At 46.9% G+C, this 25,470-nt stretch overlaps 1 protein-coding gene across 1 annotated transcript in view; it reads left to right on the top strand.

The window, feature by feature from the left end:
- The window catches only part of Scara5 (scavenger receptor class A member 5), an 80,657-nt gene extending 72,000 nt beyond the window's left edge, over positions 1-8,657 (top strand). Inside the window, exons 8-9 of the mRNA XM_070016738.1 lie at positions 3,027-3,221; positions 6,596-8,657. Coding sequence (XP_069872839.1) covers positions 3,027-3,221; positions 6,596-6,732 — 332 coding nt within the window. The 3' untranslated portion in view covers positions 6,733-8,657. The remainder of the gene's footprint in view (positions 1-3,026; positions 3,222-6,595) is intronic.
- The last annotated feature ends 16,813 nt before the right edge of the window (positions 8,658-25,470 follow it).

Genomic DNA, 25,470 nt, shown 5'->3' with positions numbered 1-25,470 from the left:
CAACTACTGATGCTTCTGTGCTTAGCTTTGATTTGAGGATGTTGTCTTGTTTCACTGTATAAAAGTTACCTTTCCTCTCTCAACTGAAGGGTCCTGGGCAATCCTGAGGGAGCAGGGAAAAGAGGAACTGAGAACTGGCTCCCTAGATACCTCCATGTCTCTACTAGGGATGGGCATAGGTTGCTAGAAGACCTGTGGGCTGGAGATTGGGATGAACTGCCCCTTGTCCTGTGCCCTTAGCTTTTCTACTCTACTCTAGTACTCTACCACTTGAGCCACATCTCTACTTTCAGCTTTTTGCTGGTTTATTGGAAATAAGAGTCTCACAGACTTTCCTGCTGGGCTGGCTTCAAACCTCAGCCCTTACCTTTCAGTCTTCAGAAATCTGGTCAGTAGCCCCCAACTGGCTTTCCATTAACCCTGGGTTTTCAGCTAAGAGTTGGAAGGCTGCAGGTGGCCATTCCTGTGTTGACAGAGCTGGGTGGGACCAGCCTTGTGGTCAGTACTGTCCTCTCCACTGGCCAGCTGTGGTCACGTGGACAGGTGGTCTCTAGTCCAGACCAGGGGAGCAGACCAAGAGGAAGAGTGTGACATTCTCTTCACTCAGGGTGATCTCCCCAAATCCACATCAGATCTCTACATGGGCGGTGGGCACATGGCTAGCCTAGGACTATTTGGGAAGGACTTTCCAGGCCTCCACTCAGCAGAGAGCAGCTATTAAGGGCCGAGGCTGCAGTCTCCCGAGCATGGTTGCCTTGCTCATGGGACATCTGTGCCCTTTGCCCTTGGACTGGACCATCAATTCTTGCTATGGGCCCAGGAGTGCCTGTGCTTCATGTAATCCAGAACTCTGCCTTCCATTTCCTGTCACCTCCCTAATTCCAGATTCCCCACCTGCCCTTCAGAGACCCTCTCCAGTTGGGCAGCTGAGGAAGGAGGTCCTTGGACTAGAAGGAGGTGGGGGAGGGGGAGCTGTCACAAATCAGCCGAGGCCTCCTCAGACACCATGTCTGACGCATGAAGTATAGGGTGTTTGCTTAGTGGAAAAATTTTGCCCGGGGGCAGAAATTCCTGGCAAAAAGCTGCGTTGAAACCTTCTACCCACAGAAACCCAAACCTGGAGCAATTCATGACGTCTGGCTCCGCCTAGAGAGCGCGAGTAGCTGTGTTGGGTGATTTGCCCCAAGTCTCCAAGTATGCTGCAGAGCGAGGGAGGGCTCAAACCCTTGAGCCTAGGAAAGGGACTACTGAATGCAGGGGTGAAGCAGGCTGGGGACAGGCTTCGAGGAATAGCCCTTTAGACTGTCTTGAGCCCCTGAATTGGGACAGTCTATGTCACAAATTGGTTAAAAGTTAGCCTATGCTTTCCCAAGTGGGTAGCAATTTTGTTAAAAGGGATTTCATTAAAGGGGTTGGGGGGGAACAAATGTAAGACACACAGCGATGGCTACATTCTAGAAGATTCTGTAAAGATGAAACATGCCATCTGGTTTGAATGAGTTCAAGGGAGGGTGATAAGGTGTCCAGAGTAAAAGTTGACCCCTTGGGGACTGGCTGGCTAGCAGGGAACAAGCTCGATATTTGATGAGTGGCGTCACATCTCTTCCAGCCCTGCCAAACCCCATCTCTAGTGGCCCCTTCCCCCCGTACTCCTCCAGCTCTTTTTAGCCCCTGAAGTCAGTGTGCTAGCTTGAGGGAGGGGGGCACTGCTCGAGAGTTAGGACTTTGCCTGGTGCAGGAGGATTATTTGGGCCACAGGCCAGAGACATCCTTGCCAGTGATGCCGAGTCCCATAATTATGGTTACCACATGTTTCCAATTTTTTTTTGGAAATTGTCTTGTTTCCAAATATTCTTCTGTTACTTCCATGTACATTGAAACCTCCTGGGAATTTCAGAATGTCAACATCCAAAGTGACATCGTCCGGACTTCCTCCGGCATCTATTGAATCATGACAGGCCACGTTCCTGTTTGCTCATTTGGAGAAGCCAATGGGTGATCAAAGGGACTGTGATGTCATCAAGAGGGTGCCAGGGCTCGGTGACGTCCTGATGGTGGACTCTTCACACACCCCACCCCCCTGCTGCCCCAAGTCTAGACTTGGGATTGTGTCCACTTGACAGGACTATATCAGGGTCTTTATTGACTAGTGAGTTCGTCCACATCTGCACGCCTTCATTTGCGGAGTGGGCATCTCAGGGTGCCAGGCACAGGAGCACGCATGTGGTCCTTGGATGTTCCTGGTATCGTGAGAGAATACAAGGCGATTACGATGCGAAGGAATAATTATGTCTAGAAGAGGGGTCCTGGCGAGGTGTGTGGACCAGGGAAGGCTTTCTAACTTGAGTTTAAAAGGAGAAGAAAAGTTGGGCCAGTGTACAGACAGGAGGTTTTCAGAGTGAAGGAATCCATAATCTTCCTCCCCTCCCCTCACACTCCATCCAGGTCCATCTTCAAAGATGACATCTCTCTCTCTCTCTCTCTCTCTCTCTCTCTCTCTCTCTCTCTCTCTCTCTCTCTCTCTCTCTCTCTCTCTCTCTGCTCCCTTCTTCAGTTCCCAGATGTGCACTTATCATTACATGTTTACCAGCTTTTTTGTTAGTTCCCCCCAATAAAGTGTGAGCTCCGTGACGGTGGAGCCTTTGTGGTATGGTTATATCCACTGCTCTGATACACTGTCAGTCATTTAGTTATCTAGGTGAGTTGAGGAATGGAGAGACGTAGGCAGAGAAGCTGAGTCCAGGCTCACATTCAGCCTTTTCCAGTTCCCATGACCTACACCCTGAATGCCGCCCAACCTGCTCCAGAAGCCCTAACGTCCTCCTGTCATTCTACGCACAGACCCTGCCCTGTGGCTCTGTTCTCGGCCTCCCCGTGCAAGGCGGCCAAGAACAGGAGCGACCTCCCCTGAGCTCATGGCTGGGACCCCAGCCCTCTCTTCCCTCCTCCCTGGACAGGAAGAGAGTCAGAGTCAGAGAGCGAGAACGCCGGGGTGTCAGCCGGAGAGTGACAGTGCCGCCCCACAGGTGGCCTGGACGCCATGACCATCCGCCTGGTGAACGGCTCAGGCCCGCACGAGGGCCGCGTGGAGGTGTACCACGAGCGGCGCTGGGGCACCGTGTGTGACGACGGCTGGGACAAGAAGGACGGGGACGTGGTGTGCCGCATGCTGGGCTTCCGCAGCGCAGAGGAGGTGCACCGCACGGCGCGCTTCGGGCAAGGTAAGGCCTGCAGGGAGGTGGAGGGGTCTGTGGGTCCCCGGCCTGGCCTGGTGATTCTGCAAAGTGACCCCCAGCCTCTGCGAGGCGCAGGCTGTGCTGAACGCACCGGTGTCCCTTAGATGGTTCTGGCTGCGGACAGTCTGCCTTTCCTTGAATGTAAATCTCCTCCCCTGCCAACTTCCCCAACTCACCCTCGTTCCCAGCCCCCTATCACCCGCTGGACAGCTCTCCAGATCCCTGCAAATATGCTTTCTTCATGTTGCTGTTAGCGAACACATACGCAGCTCTCAATCTGGGCCAGGCAGGCTCATTTAACCCGTACAGAACTAGGAAATACACATCATCCCCAGTGTCTCAATGAGAAGACAGAGGGACAGAGAAGTTGGGTGAACAGCAAACAAATGGCAAGGCCGAGAAAAAGCGGCTCAGATGTCCAGGCTTTTACCCACTCTGCTGACCCCACCTGGGAGAGCTAGTCAGGATGAGCCATGCCGTGCAGATGAGCATTCAGGTGCGAGAGACCCTTCTCAGCCAGTCTACTCTTCTACCCTGGTTATTTCTCTTAAGCTGGCAATCAAGTCCTCTCAAGGAGGGAGGATGCGTGCCACGCATCCTCTGTTTGCCCTCAGGTCAGCTCACAAGCTCAGAGATAATCAGCGTCTGGGTCTCCAGGGCACTTCCGAGCTTTCTGAGCCAAAGGATGAGGATAGAGGTCCTGGCCAGCTCCTCAGCCCTTTGGGGATACCCGATTATGTCTTGGAACTAAAGAGTCCAAGCTGCTCGTTGAATGACTCTTCCCAGTTTATTGGCCTTTTCATGGCTGGACATAGGCCAGAACTTCCTGGCTAAATACCAGCAAGAGCTTGGAGTTTCCAGATTCTATATGTGAGCATTTGGGCCTTGTAACCTGGGCCTGTTCCTTATTTGTTAGTCTCTTTTATTTGCCTCTTTATTTGCTTTGGGTGTGACTAATCCCACAGAGCTCCTGAGCCCCAGGCCTTTTCCTGGGTAATTTGCGAATTGATGTGTTTTCCAGGAGATGTTTAATCTGTGAGTTATTACTGTGCTTCAAAGGGCATATTGTGTAGGAGCCAGGGAGAGGCTTGAGTGAAGTCGGGTCCTGGAGAATGGTGGCCAGGGGCCTCTCCTCCCTACTCTGCTCCAGCTTCCCCGCCCTGCCATCCTGTGACAGTATCTCCACAGACAGAACACATCTGAGCCACCATATTGGTGCCACAGACTCAGTCAATACCTCTGGGGCTTAGATGTCCGCTTGACATCTTTGAAAAGGGATTTTCTTACCTAGCAAGTCTAGAGAAAAGGAGTGACAGCATTTAAGGGTTGCAAAGTTCCAACAATTCCACCAGAAAAGAGGGAGAAGGTGTTTAGCTGCTGGGAGACAAAGCTGGAGAGTTGGTGCTTGAAGGTAGGGAAACGTGGGTGAATTCAAAAGCATTCCCACACAGGAAGCATCAGCCTATTGACTTGCTAAGGTTCATACCCTCTTGGATGTTGGAACTCAGTTGATGACCTTCAAATACATTGTGGTCCTAAGCTAAAAACCTAACCAATGGAAGTGCTGGGGTGACCCACTGCTCCAGTTTGCCCAGAATTTACCAGGCTTTAGTACTGGAAGCCCCCCATTCTGAGCCACCCCTCTCAGATTGAAAACTGAAGTAGTCCCACTCACCTCCAGGGGGCGCTGGGACTGGGGAGTGACCACTCTGGACTGGGGCAAAGCTCCGCCTCTGTCTCTGTGCCTGAGCATCTCCAGCGGCCAGGCCCAGCCTGGGCGTGCAGATTCTGGCTCAGTGAGGCTTAGCAGGGCCCCTCACCTCTGCATTTCTAACAAGCACTGCAGACCCAGTGGCAAGGTTACAGCCTCTATGGGCATCTTGGAGCTCAGTTGTTCTTCCAGAGGACTCCTGAACCCGCTCCAGGCAAAGGGGCCAAGCAGAGCCAGAGAGCCGCCGATGCCCATCAGTGCCTAGTTCCTACACAGTCCACTCCCTCCTCTACTCCCATAAGCCCTCCCTATTGGCTTGTGGGGGCTCAGCCAACTGCCTGTATGCCCTGGTGCTCCTCAGGGGACCTCAGTGCCAATTTATGCCATTCAGGGCTTAGCTGCCATCCTGGGAGGCCAATTAGAGCACCACATCCTCCGTGTGTGGCTCCAGACTGATGGTGGGTCTCCTTCAGAGCCGAGTGAGCAGGGCTGGCTGCAGGTGAAGCTACTGATTGGGGGACTAATTATGGCTTAGGGAGGTCCTTGCCGATCCTTGAATATCTATCATGTTCTAATGTTAAATTGTGGGATGCCTTGTTACTTTAGAACCCCGTTCTGGGCTCATAGCACTGGACTATCTAGTTTAAAACCCATACAACTGGGCTGGGAAGGTGGCTCAGTGGTAGAGTGCTTGCCTTGCATGCATCAGTCCCTGGGTTCAATTCCTCAGCACCACATAAGCAGAAAAAAAAAGAAGAAGAAATGTTATTAAAACCCATACAATTTGAAGGGAAGCCTGTGCTAACCAGCTGGGCTCTGGGGCACTGGGGCTAGGTCTTGATTCGGTCTTTATCAGCTTCCAGATACCATATCTCAAAGGGGTAACATTGATCAAAATGTATTGAACTCATAAACTGATATGCTGAATTGAAACCCCTTAGTACAACTACTAGAAGATATTTTTAGTGGAAAAAACTACCATACCTCGGGGCTGGGAAGCTGGCTCATGGTAGAGTGCTTGCCTTGCATGCATGAGGCCCTGGGTTTGATTCCTCAGCACCACATAAGCAGAAAAAAAAAGCCAGAAGTGACGCTGTGGTTCAAGTGGTAGAGTGCTAGCCTTGAGCTGAAGAGCTGAGGGACAGCGCCCAGGCCCAGAGTTCAGGCCCCATGACTGGACCCAAAAACAAACAAACAAACAAACAAAAAGCAAAACTACGATACTTCAAAAACTAAGAAGGATCTCTCACAAAATGGGAGCCTGGGAGGCAGCAAGAGTCTGAAATCTGATTCCACCAGCTATACGCTGAGTGACCTTTCACCCCTTTCTCTCTGAGCCTCTGTTTTCCACCTATAAAATGGGTTCATTAGTTCCCACTGCAAAGCGCCATGGAGAGAACTGTATAAGATGCCTGATGCAGAACGCCCCTAACTATCATCACAAGCAATTATTACTATTATCCCGCTCACAAGGAACTGGGCCTAGAAGTGAGGATGGGTTCTTGTTGGGATGGGAAGGGCAGACGGAAGCCCCTGACAGTGCCTGCCGGGCCAGTGGCGGACACGGGCTGAGGAGAGTCACGGGAGGGTTCTCTCTTCCCCCCTTCCTGCATCCCTGCTGAGAGGCGCTGCTGACCTGTCTCCACAGGCACCGGAAGGATCTGGATGGATGATGTGGCCTGCAAGGGCACGGAGGACACCATCTTCCGCTGCAGCTTCTCCAAGTGGGGGGTGACAAACTGTGGACATGCCGAGGATGCTGGCGTGACGTGCAACAGACACTGAGATGAGCCCTGCCACGGGCCGTGGGTCAGGGGGACGGCTGGGGAGCACCCGCCGTGCCTCTGCCCAGCCCAGCACCTCCTGCCCCCAGAGCCCTCTCCAGGACTGTGGGGGCCTCTCTCTCTCTCCCTCCTTCCAGCCCCTAGATCGCAAGTGCTCTCTGGGGTCCACTGCCTGCCCGTCCCTGCCGCCAGGGCTCCCTGGCCAGCTGGGACACCAGCTGGCTCCGCTGTGAACCGCCATCCAGAGCTCTTCAGTGTCCACGTTGCCTTTGATCTTCTGGTTACAGACGGAGGGCCAGGAGACAGCGGAGGGAGAGGGAGCGGTGGGATGGGAGGTATTGTGATCATTTACTCCAGATGAATTCCCAAGTCTCAGTTAGGCCAAGAGTTTCAATACATGCCTCCTCAAGAAGAGGAAGTCCTGAGTAGCTCCATTTCTCCTCTGTAACTCTGCCTCTTCAGGCTATGTTAGTTTGGGGCCGGGACAGAGAGGAGGAGCCAGAGGGGAGTGCGGAAATCCAGCCGGAGCTGGAGAAAGGGAGTGAAGCTAGCTTAATTGAATAACCACCATGTTGTGCTAAATAGTATCTTGGGTGCTACAACCCTTTGTCCACTTTGCTGTGTTGCTACGAGTCATGTCAGGCAGGCAGGCAAGGTGCGGCCCCGCCTCCACGTAACACACACCTGGCCCATTTGCCTGGCCTCCAAGTCAGAAGACTGAGAATGATTGACACTCAATTCCTACCAGAACCGTAGTATGTCCTTGCCAGGCCTGAGCGACACCCTTGGGCAAGAGACACGGGCGATGAGAACAGTGCATCCTCTAAACACTCACGCTCTATATGAGTGCCAGACACAGGACTTCCAGGTCAAGTGTCCACATAGAAGGAGAGCGGATCGGGTGGGTTCCGTGGAAGGCTGAGTTCAATGCTTGTTCATTGAGCTGTACAGGTTAGTGGCCTGTGTCTCAGTTGTGTTGGCAGGCAGAGATAGTGCACCTTCCAGGCCCCCTAAGGTGTGCCCCTGGGGTCTGGGAACACAAGTCCTGATGGATCCTAAAGGGGTAGAAGCCAGCCAGGAGTCCTTGGGCCCCCTGAGGGGAGTGAAGGACCATGGGCCTCCATATGTTTCTGATCAGCACCCCTCCCCTCATTGTGGGGACAGAGAAATCATTTTCTGTTGTTTATACAAAAAGGAGGTTGAGCTGGGCCTTGTGTGTTCTCACACTGGGGAGGTAATGATGGGAGGGGGGTCAGGGGGATCATGAACTCACGGTCAGGCTTGGGGCAGATGATCACTTGTCCTATTGGGGTCAGGTCACCTGTCCTATCATCTTCTTGCCCAGGGACAGGGAGACTGGGCCCTCCAAGCGAAGTCCAGCAAAGGTTGTGGCTCACCACTAAGCCAATATCCTTTGTTGCCAATATGCTTTTCACTCACCACTGTCCTAATGATCAGAGACTTTCCTTTTGACCGACTGCTGTGTCTACATAGCACGCATGTACTCAGGCATCTTCCAGAGCCCCCTATGTATGCATTTATCAACATAGCACTCTTTAAAACCTAGCTTAGCACATTGCAAGTTTGTGATAAGAAAACAAAACCACTAAAGATGGAAAGTTATCAATGAACAGTCCCAGTTTCGGTACACAATCCAGTTACTCCAAGAATGAAGCCCATGCAGCTTTCTTATGTGGTGGAGTTTTCTCTTGGCACAACACACGTTGCTTTATGTCAGATAAAAACAGTGTTGAAAAGTGTTTGAATCTTAAAGAATAAAAGTCGACTAGTTTACATATCTACCTAAGAGGACATGGAAATGACCATGAACCTGTATTTCAGGGACTAAAGGAAATTAGGCCTGGCCTAAAATATATCAGACCTTTTGTAAGAATGAATTTCAATAAAGCAAAACACACGTCACTACCAAGTGCCCTACCATGTTGTTTCTCGCCTGGGAGGGCTGGGGGAACTGGATTTCCAGTGAAGGTTGGTAGCATGGGCTGCTTCAGAGAAGGCATCTTAGCCGGGCATTGGTGCTCATGCCTGTCATCCTAGCTACTCAGGAAGCTGAGATCTGAGGATTGTGGTTAGCCAGCCCGGACAGCAAAGTCCATGACACTCTTATCTCCAATAAACCACTCCGAAAACTGGAAGTGGTGCAGTGGCTCAAGTGGTAGAGCACTTGCCTTAAGCTGAAGAGCTAAGGGACAGCGCCCAGGCCCAGAGTTCAAGCCCCATGGGGGGTGGGGCATCTTAATATTCCCAAAGGACAGTCAGCACAGTCTAGATCAAGGACATGATGGAACATGTCGCAGACTGTCTGCTGTTTCTATAACACAGTGCCTCGAGCGAGGCATTTGGTTTGAAAAGCTGCTATGTGGGCTCTTAGTTTGGGAAGCTGGGAGGTTGCAGATTAGACAGCCACGCCTGGCGAGGAACCCATGCTCCTTCCACCGTGATTGAAAGCAACTGGGTACATGGAAAGGGGACAAAGCAGGAGGGGTAGACTCGCTTTCTAACACAAGACAACAAGACTACACAAGACAAGTAGTCACTAAGCCAAGAAGAGCCCCTGGGGGACAGGCATTAATCCAGTCCTGAGGGCACTCTCCCGAGCACCCAAGGACGGCCTTGTGGGGTTAAGGTCCAGACATGGGAATGGGTCACGCTCAAACCACCGTACGTACAACATGGCGTCTCAAGCCCCCTGTGCTAACCACGCTCAAGGCCACATTCATGGGAGGAGTGTGTGTGTGAATTAATACAGACCAGAAGACCTGTCTCATTCCTCCATCCAGAGGGAGGACTTGTCTTGTGGGGTTTTGGGGGGGATGCGGGGAGGAACGGCACTGGGTTTTGAACTCAAGGCCCTCTGCTTTCTAGGCAAGTGCTCTACCTCTGAGCCACGCCCCCACCCCTCTCCTCTCCAGTGCTCTTACCAGGGCTGAGCTTTTCTCGCGTGCTAGGCAGGTGCTCTGCTGCTTTCTGCGCTCAAGCGCTCTTCTGTGTGCGAGGGCCCTTAAGTGAGCCCGGCAACGTGAATCGTGGGGGCTCTGGTGATGGTTCTTGATTCAGAAGTTGTTCCTGTCAGCCCCACAGAGTTCACACATGTATATTGCACCAAAGCTGCAATGGAATACCTATGTACTTTTCCGGAACTTTCTCTCCGGGGACTGAGAAATTCTACCAAGGGTGATTACCTCACCTTCCCCACTCCGTCCACAGTCTTTACCTCTTTACCTCGTGGAGACTGCTGGACTCCAGCACTTTCCTAGGCCATGGTACTGTACCCCTGCCCTGACCCCCCTCTTCCCAGGGGTCACAGTCTTCATATAGTATGTTGTCCAATGTCAGAAATGGTAGGTTCTGAGTCTGGTGTGTAATTTGCAACTTCCCAGTTCTGTTAGAGGAAGGGCGATTCTGGTAAGTTCTATCCCACGGCTGGATGTGCTCATCTACTCTGTGACTCTCTTTCAGGTCCAGGGGACTTGTATGGGAACGGCCTGTGTTGTTCAAACACAGCGTGAGGCTTTGGCGGAGATTTGTTCTAGAAAGAGTCTCCAGTGTGGGGGACTCCGTCTGAGGCGGTGACCACGCAGCAGCTTCCCCTCGGCCCCCCACCCCCACCCCCTGCTCCCCGCGAGGGGCGGCTCCAGGCGCCCACGGGGCCTCTCAGCGCTGGAAGAGTCAGACCCGGGCTGACAATACGGAAATGATTCCAGAGAAACACAAACAGGCTTAAAATAGACAAGTGTCCAAAATAGAAGCGAAAGCCTGTTCAGTGGCTGCTCCTGTCACAGTCCCCAGAACTGTTGACACTGTTCTGTCCCCTGCCCCCCAGCGCATGCCTTGTTCCCATCATGCGGGCGCTCTTGCTTTGCAGCCCGTGTTCTCTGAAAATAGAAGACAAGCAGAACGGAATCAAGACAAATATCGGGCGGGGGGAGGGGGAGACGGGAGGAAAAACTGGGAGAGAGTGAGGGAAGGGGTGTCACTGTGCAAAAAGAAATGTGCTCCTTACCTGACTTATGAAGCTGTGCCACTCTACACATGACCTTTATAATAACTATAAAAGGATTTTTAAAAATTAAAAAGAAAGAGCAATATCAGGGCCCCGCACAGGTGGCTCACTCCTGTAATCCTAACTGTTCAAGAGGCTGAGATGTGAGGATCGTGGTTTGAAGCCAGCCCAGGCAGGAAAGTCCATGAGACTCTTTTCTCCAAATAGTCACCAAAAAGCCAGAAATGGAGCTATGGCTCAAGTGGTAGAGTGCTAGCTTTGAGCAAAAATGCTCAAAGATAGTGCCCAGGCCTTGAGTTCAAACCCTAGTACCATCACCAAAAACAACAACCTGGAATCATACCATAACACTTAAGGAAATAAAGTGTGTAGCTGACAATCTTCCCACAGAGAAAACATTGTGCTGCATGATTTAAAGGTAAAACGTCAGGACAAACATTCCAAGAGCAGAGCATCTGAATCTTATAGCTAGATTGTTCTAGAGAATGGGGAAAGGAATACACTCCACCCAAATTCATGCAGAAAGTTTGAATTGCTTCCATTACAAAATGAAACAAACATATGAGAACAGAAACTTTATAGGCCAATCTCACCCACAAACATAAATGCAAAAACCATCAACAACATATTGGCACGCTGAATCCAGTAAAAGCAGGAACAGCACTGGACATTATTGTGCCAAGTTGTATTTCACTTAGAAATGCAAACTTGGTTTCACATTGGAGAATCTGTTTATATAATTTATTATATCAACAAATTAATGGAGAAAAAGTTAACAACTCAATAGATAAAGTCAATGCTCATTAATTTAAAAAACAACAACTTTGTGTACTAAGGATAGGTGGGGACTTATCACAGAAGTAGATGGCAGCAACTTTGTGACAAACGAACCTAAGTATAAATATTACTGATGCAAGTATTATAGTAAGATTAAATGCCAGCTATCTCTGTGACTTTTCAGCAATGTGTCAGAAATGCACTCTAAGGAAAGAAAAAGAAAGTTGGGTATGGTGATACATACCTGAAATCCAACACTCAGAAGGGCAGGCAGGAGAATATGAGTTCGAAGCTAGATTGGACTACATTAGTGAGACCTTGTATCAAACAATAAGGAAAAATAAAATGACGATGAAATGAAAACAAATACAATAATATCGTTAATTTTAAAAAGAGGTAGGATAATCACAGATTGAGACTACCCTGGCAATGCAAGTTCCATCTGGAAAACACAAGAAAAGCAAGACTTGGGGGCCTGGTTCAAGCAGTACATTGCTTGCCTCACAATTTTGAGGCCCTGAGTTTAATCTCCAGTAATGTACGAAAGAAGGAAAGAAGGAAAGAAGGAAAGAAAGAAAGAAAGAAAGAAAGAAAGAAAGAAAGAAAGAAAGAAAGAAAGGAAGGAAGAAAGGAAGGAAGGAAGGAAGGAAGGAAGGAAGGAAGAGAAAAGGTTGACATGACATGACATGACACTGGTGCATTTACAAAAGGCATTCTATTTTTGCAGTAATTCTCATCTTCATTAGCAAAGATGTCACAATGTGCACTATCTTAAATTGTTTTATTATTGTCATTGTTATTTTTTTAGTCTGAGACAATCTGTTCTAGTTGTGAATAGTCTCATATTTTTATATGTTGAACACAGGCCCTGAAGAAGCTGTAAAAGCTATCTGTCTCAATTGAATGTGCAAAAATAAAAGTTTGTACCTCCAATCTCTCTTCAGAAAAAAAAAAAACTTCTCATCAGTGACTGTGCTCTATTGCTGGAAAAATATTACTAGACTTAAAAAAAAAAAAAAAAGCTAAATCCGCAGATAAATCTCTTAATAATGGTTGACTGTATCTTGGCTTCAGTCATCCAGAACTTTTATTATAATTAGTGCAGGCCAGTTGGGAAACCAGAAAGATTGTAGAATGTTAAAGGGAAAATTCCTTTGACCAATTAAATGTAGTAGACAGTGTTGGCACAACGAAACAAGAGAAAAGCAGAACACACAGCTCCCAGGACCCGAGCAGGTTCTGAAAACTCAACCCCAATGTATCTGACATTTACAGAAAACAGAAGTGAGGGAGAGAGACAACTGAGTTGGTGATAGCTTCATTGTTCAATTGGTTACAGAGCATCCTGCAATTAACTGCAGCTCAGCTACTAGGATTAAGTTCTATATTGGTTTGGTTTTCAGGGTCCAGTCCTAATCAATGGCTCCTAGCTACAAAATTTTATTTGACAGAAATATGAGATTTAGAAGACTTAGATTCAAGTCTCATCCACCACTTTTTGGATGAGCTTCTGAGTTTGGGATCTTCATTATAAATGGGGGTATCAAGTTCAGTGCTGGTGGTTCATGTTTCTAATTCCTAGCTACTCAGGAGGCTGAGATCTGATCATCTCGGATTTGTAGCTAGTCCAGGCAGAAAAATTCAGTGAGACTTGTATCTCCAACTAATCACCAAAGAGCCAGAAGTAGAGCTGTGGCTCTAGCTTTGAGTACCAGCATTGAGAAAAAAGACAAGAGCCTATATTCAAGCCCCAGTACTCCCCCCAAAAAAGTAAGTAAGTAAATAAATAAATAAGCATATCTTAGCTAGAAGTATGGCTCAGCAGTAGAGTGCCTGTCTAGCAAGTTCAAAACCCTGAGTTCAAACTCTAGTACTACCTTTTATTACAAGTATTTCTCTTTTGTAGCAAATTAAATCATTTATTAAATAGTTGGCACATTGAATGGTACGTGGCAAGTCCTATACATGACTTCTCATTGTATATTATGGTTTGCGTGTGAGTACTTACTAGGAAACATAGCCTTGAAAAATAGCTCATCTCAATGAAAGATCTGGGATGAAAACAGATTATCTCTATTTTCTTACTCCCTTGATCTATGCAGTTAAGAACTTACAAATATTCATTTATATAATGACAGTTATAGGACCAATGTAGAGTAGAGTCCTTTCAGTAAAAAATGAAGTTTTTTTTTTCAAAAGCAAAATTGAGAGTATTTTACAAAGCCTAAAGCATTCTATAAATAATGTGACTCATATATCGTAACTTGGAAGACTTGGGCGGAGAAGACATTATAACTTCAAGTTGTACATTATTGATAGTAAAATAGAACAGAAATTCCTTAATAAGTAAATACATTTGAAAGCCAACTGTGTTTCATTAGATTCCATTGTTAGAGTGGTAACATGAAATAATTATTTATCTAAATTTGCAAAAAAAAAAAAAATAGAATTTTCTGGGCTCTTAAGAAAGTCATTCTGGGGCTGGGAAGGTGGCTCAGTGGTAAAGCACTTGCCTTGCATGCCTGAGGCCCTGGGTTTGATTCCTCAGCACCACATAAGCAAAAAGAAAAAAGCCGGAAGTGGCGCTATGGCTCAAGTGGTAGATCACTAGCCTTGAGCTGAAGAGCTGAGGGACAGCGTCCAGGCCCAGAGTTCAGGCCCCATGACCCGACCCAAAAAAAAAGAAAGTCATTCCATGTGAGCTGTTTGCTTCCACTCTACTCTCACCTAGAAAACCAGGCACTTGGGTATCTGTCCTGTAGATAGCTTCAGAGTGCCCTTTGGAGCCCTGTTCTCTGTTTACTGGATTCCTGGCCAAAGGAGGGAAGGAAATCTGAAAGGCAAAGGGGGCAGTCAACCAGACTGAAAAGCAAGCTTTTCAGCAAGCTCGTTGTTAGCCCTCTGGTGCCCCCTGCAGGCTAGTGAGAGAAAGAACCAAAGCTCCAGGAAAACCACACAAAATGTCTAGGCCTGCCATCATTTTGGAAAAAGCTAACTGTAATATGCATGTGACTCAGCTGGACACTTTGATCAAATGCAGATCTACATCCAGTAGATCTGGAATGGAGCACGGGATTATTTATTCACATATATCATAGTTATATTATGTAAGGCTGCTTATATCATAGTTATATTATGTAAGGCTGCTTATCCCCAACACTAGTGGAGTAACAAAGCTCCAAGGGCCTTGCAGAACCTGGATCGCCAGGGGTGGAAAGGATTTGAGGCATCAATCATCATGACCCACCTCCTTGTCTTACAAGAGAGGAGCCTGTGAATGAACACAGGGCAGGCAGGCACTCCAACAAGGAGAATGTAAGATGTTCCATTTCCTAAGCCGTTTTCTTGACTGTAATAGCTGCACACAGAAAAGCATTCATGGGTAGTGAAATGTATAACCCCAAAGAAACTGGAGGCATGGTTCAAATGGTAGAGCTGTATGAACAAGAAAGCCCAATGAGAGATGGAGGCCCTAAGTTCAAGTCCTGGTACTGGCACGCGCGCGCGCGCGCGCACACACACACACACACACACAAATGCATTATGCCCTAGCTGGGCACCCATGGCTGACAACAGTAATCCTAGCTACTCAGGAGTCTGCGATCTGAGGATGGAGTTTTGCCCACAAATTGAGAAAACAATGTGGCTTAGAACTTGAGCTCCTACAGCATCTTCAACAAAGATGGGTGCACTTTTTTAGAAAAGTGACAAGTTGAAGGAGACTGGCTTTTGGGGACCCTACCATCAGAAAAGTGTGAGGAGGAAAATGGAAATCAGTGGCTGTAGAGCCCGACTAGTCAGTAAAGCTTGTTACGTTGCTTCCCCTAATGTGGTCTCCAGCTGATGTTCAACTCAGTCCCTCCTGTTCCTTCTCAGTTGCTCCTTCTCAATTACTTTCAGCTCAAAATAATCCTATGGCAAAGTAGCATATTTAGGGCATTGCATTTTCTTTCTTGTGTATGTGTGTGTGTGTGTGTGTGTGTGTGTGTGTGTGTGTGTGTGTGCATGCATGTGTGTGCACACGTGTGTGCACACATGTGTGTGTGCATGCATGTGTGTTTGCACGCCACGTGGGCTTGAACTCAAGGCCTTGCACTCTTTTTTGTTAAAACAAAAAATTGTTTTATTATTCCAAGAGATCAATTTTAATAAGGTCCTTATATACATATTTGCTAGTGATAATTATACAAACACACCAAAATCTCCTTTTATTACAACTCAAATTCTTGACAACCAGAATATAAGCAGTCTGTCATCTTTCCTGATTATTACCCAATGCCCTTGCACTCTTGCTTGACTTTTTCTCTAAAGGCTGATGCTCTACCCCTTGAACCATACCTTCATTTCTGGCTTTTTGCTGGCTGATTGGACATAAGTCTCATGGATTTTTCCAGATGGAGCTGGCTTCAAACTGTCATTTAGATTTCTTGGGGGAGAGAAAAGAAGGGTGTTAAGGTTAGAGATAACAGTAAATCCACCTTGCCATTGCCTCTGGCTGAAAATAAAAAGTCAAATCCCAAAACAGACTGCTCTAACTTGTCACCCACTTCACTGAACTTGACCCTGATCCTTTCTCAGACTTCTCCATTCCTCATTGCTCCCAGTAACTGAGCCACAGGGGAAACAGAACTATTGATGTTTTTAAACCAAGGACATTTAGAGACAAATTCAGTGAACCCTCAACAACATTAAGTATAATTGGTCCAAACTTGGAGTGAATTACCTTCAAAACAAACCAAAAAAACCCAAAACATGGCTGATGCAGTGCTTTATAATCCAAGGACTTGGAATGGATTATCCTCAAACCACAACTAATTGGCAGAGTATGGGAAATGAGCACTGACTCATGGAATTCATTAACATTGCCATTTTAAAAAATGCATAAGGTATATGAACTTAGAGATGCAGAAAAAGACACTTGTGTGAATAATCTGGCATGGAGTTGTGGAAAATTCCCTAAACTCGGAAGCAGAAGATAAGAACTTTATTCTGGCATCTGCCTCATACAGGATATGAGTCCTTGGGCAAGCTAGTCAGCCTATCTGGGATTCAAATTCCTACATCTGTCAGATGAAGGAATTTTAGATGATCGCTTGGTTTCCTTCCAGCTCCAGTAAATACTTCGTTGCTTCAAAACCTGTGGAACCTGAAAGAAAATATAATACTGCCACAGAAGGACAAATGTACTATCAGAGACAACTGAAAGATTATTTGCTGGGTTCTGTGGATTAACTAAAAGTCCCCCAACTTTCTATCTGTGCCCTTTGATTTGAGTGATTCTCTACTGCAGTCCCTCAGCAATCATCTTGTTTCCAGAAGGAAAGCAAAAAGTCAGATAAGCAGCTTGTGTGGAAGGCACACTGGCCTTCAAACGGGCAATGTCTTCTTACTATCTTAAAGCAAACAGCCCAAAACTCAGGAGATGGCCTTGTTCCCATTCTGTTCCAGTAATAAAGTGATAACATTTCTCTAGAATTCCTCCAGGGACAAAGACTCAGCTAATGGTCCACCAGGCCATCCCTGCCACTTGGGACTGTTGTAACCATGCATATCTTTCTCACTGCCTGTCCCCTAATTCTCCCTATTTAACCCAGAGCCCAAGTCCATGCATTTGAAGAAGAACTGAAGTTTTGCATGCCCTTCACCAGATCTCTTGATTTGGTGTACGCAGGGTGTGTGATTGGACTGAACTTGGACTTGACTTTGAGAGTGGCACAGAGCCGTCTGTCTTGCCCAGGTGGTCCATGAGAGAGCTGCAGAAACACTTGGTACCTGGGGTCTCAGGCACATTCAGCTGCATTTCTTCCTCAAGTAGCTCACAGTTTGGCTCACAGCAGAACCTTTGTAAACAAGGTTGCATGTGAATCATGTGACTGAGGGAAGGAAGAAAATCAAGTCAGTTTGGAAATCTTCAAGTTTTGGCAAGACTTAAGAACCCAATTTCCTTGATTGTACTTTCAGTTGCAATTCTATCTGTTTCCTTTGTGAAGCCAAATCTCACATGAGATGATCCTCCGCCTCCATTTCCTCATTTTCATTTCTCCACTCAGCCTGTTTCCACCCATCTGCTTGTTCAGGGCCACTGAAATGGGCCACTGACCTAGTCCTGGGCTTGCCAAAGACTTTGGCCACCATCAACTACAGAGTCTTTTGAAGTCCATTGTATCTGATCTCTCTAAGGGACAGATAAAGGAACTTTCCCTAGGGCACTGGACAGGGTTAAGCACTGTTGAATGCTATTGAGAATGACAGTTTAGTCTTGAGCTGGCTTTCAGTCTCACAGGGAAAGCACTCTGATGTTTTTCTGTGAATGAATGAAGCAGCCAGGCTGATCACCAGGCCCTTCCCGGTGCCTGGCAGTCTTGAGCAGAGAAATGTTCAGAGAGAATTGCATTCCAGCTGCCAGGGACATTGTAATCATGGCTGCTGATTATAGGATTCCTGCTTCAAGAGGCCATGTTCCAGTCACAGCCACCGCAGTAGAAACTTTCACTGCAGGCAAGATAAGCCTCCACGAACTTTAGATGACTCCCGAACTTTAGATGACCACTCCAGAGAGCCACACCTCTGCTACTCCAGCCCTTCCAGAGGCTGGCTTCAACCCACTCCAACGGGAGAGCACTGCTTTAGTGCTCAGTGAAAAGCCTGTGGTTGACAGATGGGAAGGTTAAATCTCTGCTTGGTTGGAATTGGTCTTGATAAAACTGGGAAGTTGTGCTGTGATTGGTGCAGTTACAATCACCATATTTGCATACTACGTGCACACCCTCTTTCCCAAACACCTGCAGGCTCCAGACCTTTTGTTTCCTTTAGAGCATCAAGGTCAGGGCCATCTGACCTCCAAGTCTTCCACGTGATCTTAGTCCTGCGGTACTGCTCACCCCTTGTTAACTACCATTGCTATACAAATTCTTCCCTCTTAACGATTTCCGTGATTTCCCCCAGTTTAGGGCAAGAAATTTGCTTTTTTTTAAAAAAAGGCTTTTCTTGGAATGTTTCTTCATGGCACCCAATGCAATTTGTGATCATGTTACCAGAGCCTAAGATGTGTATACTTTGCTACTTTGATGGAACACTGGAAGACAAATTCCTGGAAAGAAATACCTTTACTCAAGACCTCACCTAAGGAAAACAGAGGAGACTTTTCCCTCTCAGATCTCTATGGCAGGAGTGTGAGGATAGGATCTCATCAGAGATGAGAAACCTTTGACCAGACACAAAGACAGAGGCAGAGAATTCCTGTGGCAGTATGTGAAGTTTACACCATCTAGAAGTGAGTCTACTTTCCTCTTCTCTGCATTTTTCTCCTTTGGGTAGTCAACCTGTGGAAGGGACTCTCTTCGGCAAAAAGATTAGGGGGAGGGAGCAAGGGACAGTTTGGGATGGACCTCTATTATAATAAGAATAAAAGTTACACTGCCAATGGCTTATGTCTGTAATCCTACCTACTCAGGAGGCTGAGGTCTGAAAATCATGGTTCAAAGCCAGCCCGTGCAGGAAAGTCCATGAAACTCTTACATCCAATTATCCTTCCCCACACCCCCTGAACACTGGAAGTAGTGATGTGGCTCAAAGTTATAGAGTGCTAGCCTTGGGCAAAAAAGCTCAGAGACTTGCCCACATAATTGGAACCCCTCTGTATGGTATTTTCACAATTAAAAAAAAAAAAAGCTCAGAGACAGCACCTAGACCCCCGGGGTTCAAGCCCCATGACTGACAAACAGTTTCTAATATGGTTTCCAAATTGTAGTCTCCATATGAACAGCATCGGCCTTTTCCTGGGATCTTGTTTCAAGTGCATCTTTTCAGATCTCCACCCAGACTTTACGGATCAGAAACGAAACTCCAGGGTGGGGTCTCAATGTGTGAGTCCATTAAGCTCTCTACATTGAGAATCCTATCCTGGGCTAGTTGAAGGTTCCATTTCTATGGTAATGAACTACCACTAGAGTTGGCTTTAAACTCGCTACAAACAACAGAATGCTTGCATTAGTGGCTTCCTTCCTTCTCCCTTTTTATCCCGTTTGGATCCTCAACCTGTGGAATATTGTCACCTGCTCTCAGTCCCCTGTGATTCTTCCCCTTGTATTTAATGGTCTCTGGAAATGCCTTGGCGCCAAGCTGCCAGTCCAGCCTTTTGCTAGTTACTCACAATCTCACAGATTTTTCTGCCCTGGATGGCTTCAGATCTCAACCCTCCCTCTTGAGTAGCTAGGGTTACAGACTGACCAAGGTTCAGCACTCTGATCAAGGGTAAGTTTTGATGCCAGTGGTTTGTCCTGACAAGAGGAATGCTCTCCTGAACTGTCCCTTTTCTCTCTGCTAAACAAGATGACCAATGCCTTAGCTTGTTGCTCCCCCAGACTGCCAGACTCCCCTTAATTGCTTACCACTGTACCTGCACTTTTTTTTGTGGGGGGAGGGCTGTAATCTCTTCATACTATTAGTTTGAATGAACTCAGTTCTTTCGGGAAAAGTTTTGGGGGTGTCTGTCCTTCCAGCCTTGTCTTCCCTTTAACAAAAAACTCCAAGCCTCTTTCTGGAGTTGGAGGAAGGAATCAGTCTGCTTCCCTATGAGTAGACTCTGGCCTTCTTGGCTTCTCTCCATCAAGGAGCCTCTGTTGTAGACACTGGTGGGGAGTGGGGGCCTGGGGAACATACAAGGATGAAGGGAGTCCCAGGGTTCTTTGTGATTTGCCTGGTGAAGAAGCCCCGCACTATGAGTGAGGACTCGGTGGAAGAAGACTGTCTAGACCTAGAATTTGGACCCTGCCAATTGGAACTGTGGCGAGAGGGGTGGAAAATGATCCTCCAATGGAAGCCAGTGTTCTTGACTCCATCTGCCAGGAGTGGGGTGTCCATCCACCTAACTGTGTGCAGGGAAGGAGGGAGTCTTGGTTCGAATGCCATAGCCTCATTATGTTTTAACCAAGTCTTACTAGAGTTCTTGAATCAATGTTCTTTTATTTACGATAGACCCTTAGGACAATTTCCATAGATTTTAAATTCTGGGTTTTTTTTTTAAGTTATGTTTACCAGTTATACTTGCTTTCCTGGGGACTGTGGAACAACTCTTGCCATCATTCAGGAAGAAGAACATCTAAAGGTTTGTTGTTTTAAGCTAATAAGATTGTGGTCACTTCTTATGTGGGACAGTAAACCATGTTTAGGGAACTGGTGCACTACAAAAATTTCCTCTAAGAAACAGTGATGTAAACAAGGCACACACTGGATAAACTGAACTGGAAAACAAAATGGAAAACAATATTTAATGATCAATAGGAAGTACACTGTTTATGCCTATTTCACCAGTGAAATATTTTCATATATAATTTCACAAGGAAGAGCACATGCATCTCCAAGGTTAACGTACCACCACCATCTCGTGGCAGCAGATGCTAATTACAGGGAAACACACTGGAAGATCAAACAAACCAGGTCAAATTAACCATATTGCACATTTGGGATGAAACCAAGACTTAATTCCTGTAATATATTTTTAAAAATCACCAGGTGCTGGTGGCTCAAGCCTGTAATCATAGCGACTCAGGAGGCTGAGACTGACCTGAAGACTAAAGTTTGAAGCTAGTCCAAGTAGGAAAGTCTGTGAGACTCTTATCTCCAATGACCACCAAAAAGCCAGAAGTGAAGCTGTAGCTCAGGTGGTAGAGCACTAGCCTTAATTTAAAAAAAAAAAAAAAAAAGCTCAGCTGGGTGCCAGTGGCTCACACCTGTAATCCTGGCTACTCAGGAGGCTGAGATCTGAGGATCGCGGTTCAAAGCCAGCCTGGGCAGGAAAGTCCATGAGACTCTTATCTCTAATAAACCACTAGAAAACCAGAAGTAGCGCTGTGGCTCAAGCAGTAGAGTGCTTGCCTTGAGCTGAAGAGCTGAGGGACAGCACCCAATCCCAGAGTTTAAGCCCCATGACCGACAAAAAAAAAAAAAAGTGAGGGGGGGGTGGAGGTGGGGTTGGAAGATGGGAAGGGGAAATAAAGGAGGAGGCAATAATGCTTGATAAGAAATGTACTCATTATCTTGCCCATGTAATTGTAACCCCTCTATATGGTATTTTCACAATTAAAAAAAAAAAGTTCAGGGACAGCACCGAAGACCCTGTGTTCAAACCCCAGGACCACTCCCCCATGTGTACAAAATCAAAATACTAGGTCAATATTTATTTTGTTGTACTATTTAACAAACATTCCCTTGAACAGATATTCTAGAATATCTGCATTTTTATTTCTAAGTATGATGTTTTTCAAAGTAACTTGGAGAATGAGAGGAATGGAGTTATAAGGGGATGCATACTGATATTTAACCACAAGTGGAAATTAGGCCTTCTTGAACTCATAATATATTTCATCGGTAAGTAGGAAATGCACAACAGTTTTCTGGAATTTTGTTACTTTGTGAATTGAGGAATACCTATGTTTGTTATTAGTATGATATAGGGTTGAATCCTGGGACACTTTCCTGTTAGCATAATATATCTTTGAGAAATTCAGCTGTGCAGCTGCTCTGGGCTGCATCCAACTCAGGCTAATATCTCCATACTGCTTTCTACAACTAATAAAGTCTCTGGAGTCCTCTTACTATGATTAAATACCAGCAAAGGTCTTGCCAAAGCCACTTAGTGAAGAACTGGCACGGTAGGTTTCCAGAAACAGAGTGGCCACAGGCAGTCAGAGCAAAGCTCAGAATCAAGTTCAGTGGAAAATATGTCACATTTGAAAAGAAACAACAAAAGGCCCAGCGCTCATTTCCGGCATGGCGGATGCTGTGGTCCAGGCGCTGCCCAGACGGTGCTTGTGCGGGTGGACAGAATGTTGCCTGTGTCTTCTTTCCCATTTCCAGTTCCATGCTACTCCTCCAGAAAACCCGAAGCGTTTTTGTTTTTTAAATTTTCTTCTCCCCCCCCCCCCCCCCAGTTATTTGTCCTTGCCACAATTATTTGGACGATGAGGATTGCTGGGACACAACAAAAGATCTTCCAAAACAAATACAATCATGTCATTTCGTAAACTTTAGAATATAAAATGTTTAGAAATAAGTCATCCTTGTGGCGAGTCAAGATTAGATCCTAGTGAGCCCAAAGCAGATCCAGTCTGGTGGTATCTTGGGATTTGTACACCAGAACGGTCCTTTCCCAAAATTTGTAGCCCAGTTGGAGAAGGCACACCTTCCTAGGAAGTCAGCGTGCTCCAGGTTCACGCCGCTCTGTGGCCTTCATTGGGGCTACAGTTAACCAGTAAGCAGCAACTGGGAATGAGGGTTCTGGGTGTCATTTTGGAGACCAGTGAGTTTGTAGCAAGGCTAATAACTAAGAAAGGAATTGTTTGGTCAGTTTTCCTCCCAGCTGGATACTTTATAAAGAAAAGAAGTTTTTAACTCAGTGCTCTGGAGGCTCACAAGCGTGCACAGCATCTGCTCAGCTCCTGCGTGACAGCTGCCATCGGATTGTGGATGGGCTTCATCAAGAGTGGTGATTGGCACATACACAAGAACATTTGGAGAGGTCAGGACTCCCTTAAAAGATCCCATTCTCACAGGAAGTAAACCAGTCCAAAGAGGTCTGCATCAATCCTCTCTTTTTTAGTCAGTCATGGGGCCTGAACTCTGGGCCTGGGTGCTGCCCCTCAGCTCTTCAGCTCAAGGCGAGCGCTCTACCACTTGAGCCACAGCGCCATTTCCGGCCTTTTTCTGCTTATGTGGTGCTGAGGAATCAAACTCAAGGCTCCATGCATGCAAAGCAAGCACTCTACCATGGAGCCACCTTCCCAGCCCTGGATCAATCCCTTCTGAGAATGGTACTCCAAGACCTAATTACTTTCGATTAGGCCCTGCCTCCTAAAGATTTCATGATCTCCACACTGCCACAGTGTGGAGCATGTTTTTGGTACATATGCCTTTGGAGAACACACTCAAACCATCCAAACCATAGCAGAACTCTAACCCTGGTAGAGTCAGAAGCCCAGATGAGCCAGAAAGGAGATCAAAGACTCGAGATCTGAAGCCTACAAGGCAAGGTGCTTGCTAGGGAACACACAAAGCAAAGGCGGACATAGAGAGGTGAAAAGAAACCCCCCAGGGATGGAGGAGGACAGTGGGAGGCTGGCGCTGGCCAGGATGCACTGTGCTCCGACATGTGTGTACAATTAAAGACCATGAAACCATGATAATAAAAAAAGAAGTACATCAAGGACCAATTTATCCTAGCATTCCCTGGGTTTGTCACCAGCAAGTCCGAGAGAGAGAAGAAATTGATACTAAGAAATACTAAGGTATAAAAGAGACTATCAGCTGGGCACTGATGGCTCACACCTGTCATCCTAGCTACTCAGGAGACAGATCTGAGGATCGCGGTTCAAAGCCAGCCTGGGCAGGAACATCTGTGAGACTCTTATCTCCAATTAACCACCAGAAAACTGGAAGTGGCACTGTGGCTTAAATGGTACAGCATTTTTCCTTGAGCTGAAGAGCTAGGGACAGTGCCCAGGCCCAGAGTTCAAGCCCCAAGACTGACCGAGAGAGAGAGAGAGAGAGAGAGAGAGAGAGAGAGAGAGAGAGAGAGAGACAGAGACAGAGACAGAGACAGAGACAGAGACAGAGACAGAGACAGAGAGACAGAGACAGAGAGACAGAGACAGAGAGACAGAGACAGAGAGACAGAGACAGAGAGACAGAGAGACAGAGACAGAGAGACAGAGAGAGAAAGCTATACATAGTGCATTCAACAGTATCTTATTCCACTCTCTCTCACTCTAACACCACAGGAACGAAGCAATGTCCTCCCCTGTAGTATTAACCTATGGAATGGGCTAATAGGAGGAGGAGAAAAACCACCTCCTTTTAGAAAGTGAAAAGCTGGTGTGTAAGCAAGGGCTGACTTGACAGGCACGGAAGACTTCATGTGAAGCATAGTGCAGAAGGCCAAGCGTTTCCCACAGAGCTTAGCACTCTTATGGTAGCTGCTTTTAGAAATAGGGGAGAAGACCCCGGCGCTGGTGGCTCATGCCTGTAATCCTAGCTACTCAGGAGGCTGAGATCTGAGGATCGCGGTTCAAAGCCAGCCCGGGCAGGAGAGACCGTGAGATTCCTATCTCCAATAAACCAAGAGAAAACCGGAAGTGGTGCTGTAGCTCAAGTGGTAGAGTGCTGGCCTTGAGCTGAAGAGCTGAGGGACAGCGCCCAGGCCCAGAGTTCAAGCCCCACGACCGACAAAAAAAAAAAAAAAAAAAAGAAATAGGGGAGAAGGCCAGGTGCCGGTGGCTCATGCCTGTCATCCTAGCTACACAGGAGGCTGAGATCTGAGGATTGCGGTTTAAAGCCAACTGGGTGGGAAAGTCTGTGAAACTCTTATCTCCAGTAAACCACCAGAAAACCAGAAGTGGTGCTGTAGCTCAAGTGGTAACGTGCTAGCCTTGAGCTGAAGAGCTGAGGGACAGTGCCTGGGCCCAGAGTTCAAGCCCCACAACTGACCAAACAAACAAACAAAAAACAGAAGAAAAGAAATAGGGGCAAAGGGTGTGGCTAGCACTACAGGGGACTGGTTGAAAATCCATGCAAGAAACAGGCCTAGAAACATTTACTGTAGCTGAAGCAATGATTACCTTAACACTCAAGATTATGTTCTTTAAGGACCATTTCCCACTTCAAAAAGAATAGTATGAGAGATTTTTGGAAAAAAAATAAGACATTCCAAGTCTGCAGTGAGAAATGTACAAATGAGCTTAAAACATGTTGTCTTATGAATTAAAAAGGCAACTATCAAAATCTATTAAGCCTAGTGTAAACAAGCTCAGGAGCCAACTCAAAGCTGCTCCTACTGCCTAAAGATGCTGCGGAAGTTCTGCTCAGCGAGGACTGCATTCTCTTGGAATGCATGTATTTATTATGGTATTAAAAAATCCTGCTGGGCACCGGCAGCTTATGCCT

Source organism: Dipodomys merriami, unplaced genomic scaffold, assembly GCF_024711535.1.
Source record: "Dipodomys merriami isolate MVZ:Mamm:240054 unplaced genomic scaffold, mDipMer1.0.p SCAF_12, whole genome shotgun sequence".
Taxonomy (NCBI): Eukaryota; Metazoa; Chordata; class Mammalia; order Rodentia; family Heteromyidae; genus Dipodomys; species Dipodomys merriami.
The sequence above is the reverse complement of the archived record's forward strand: the minus strand, read 5'-3'. Positions and strand labels throughout refer to the sequence as shown.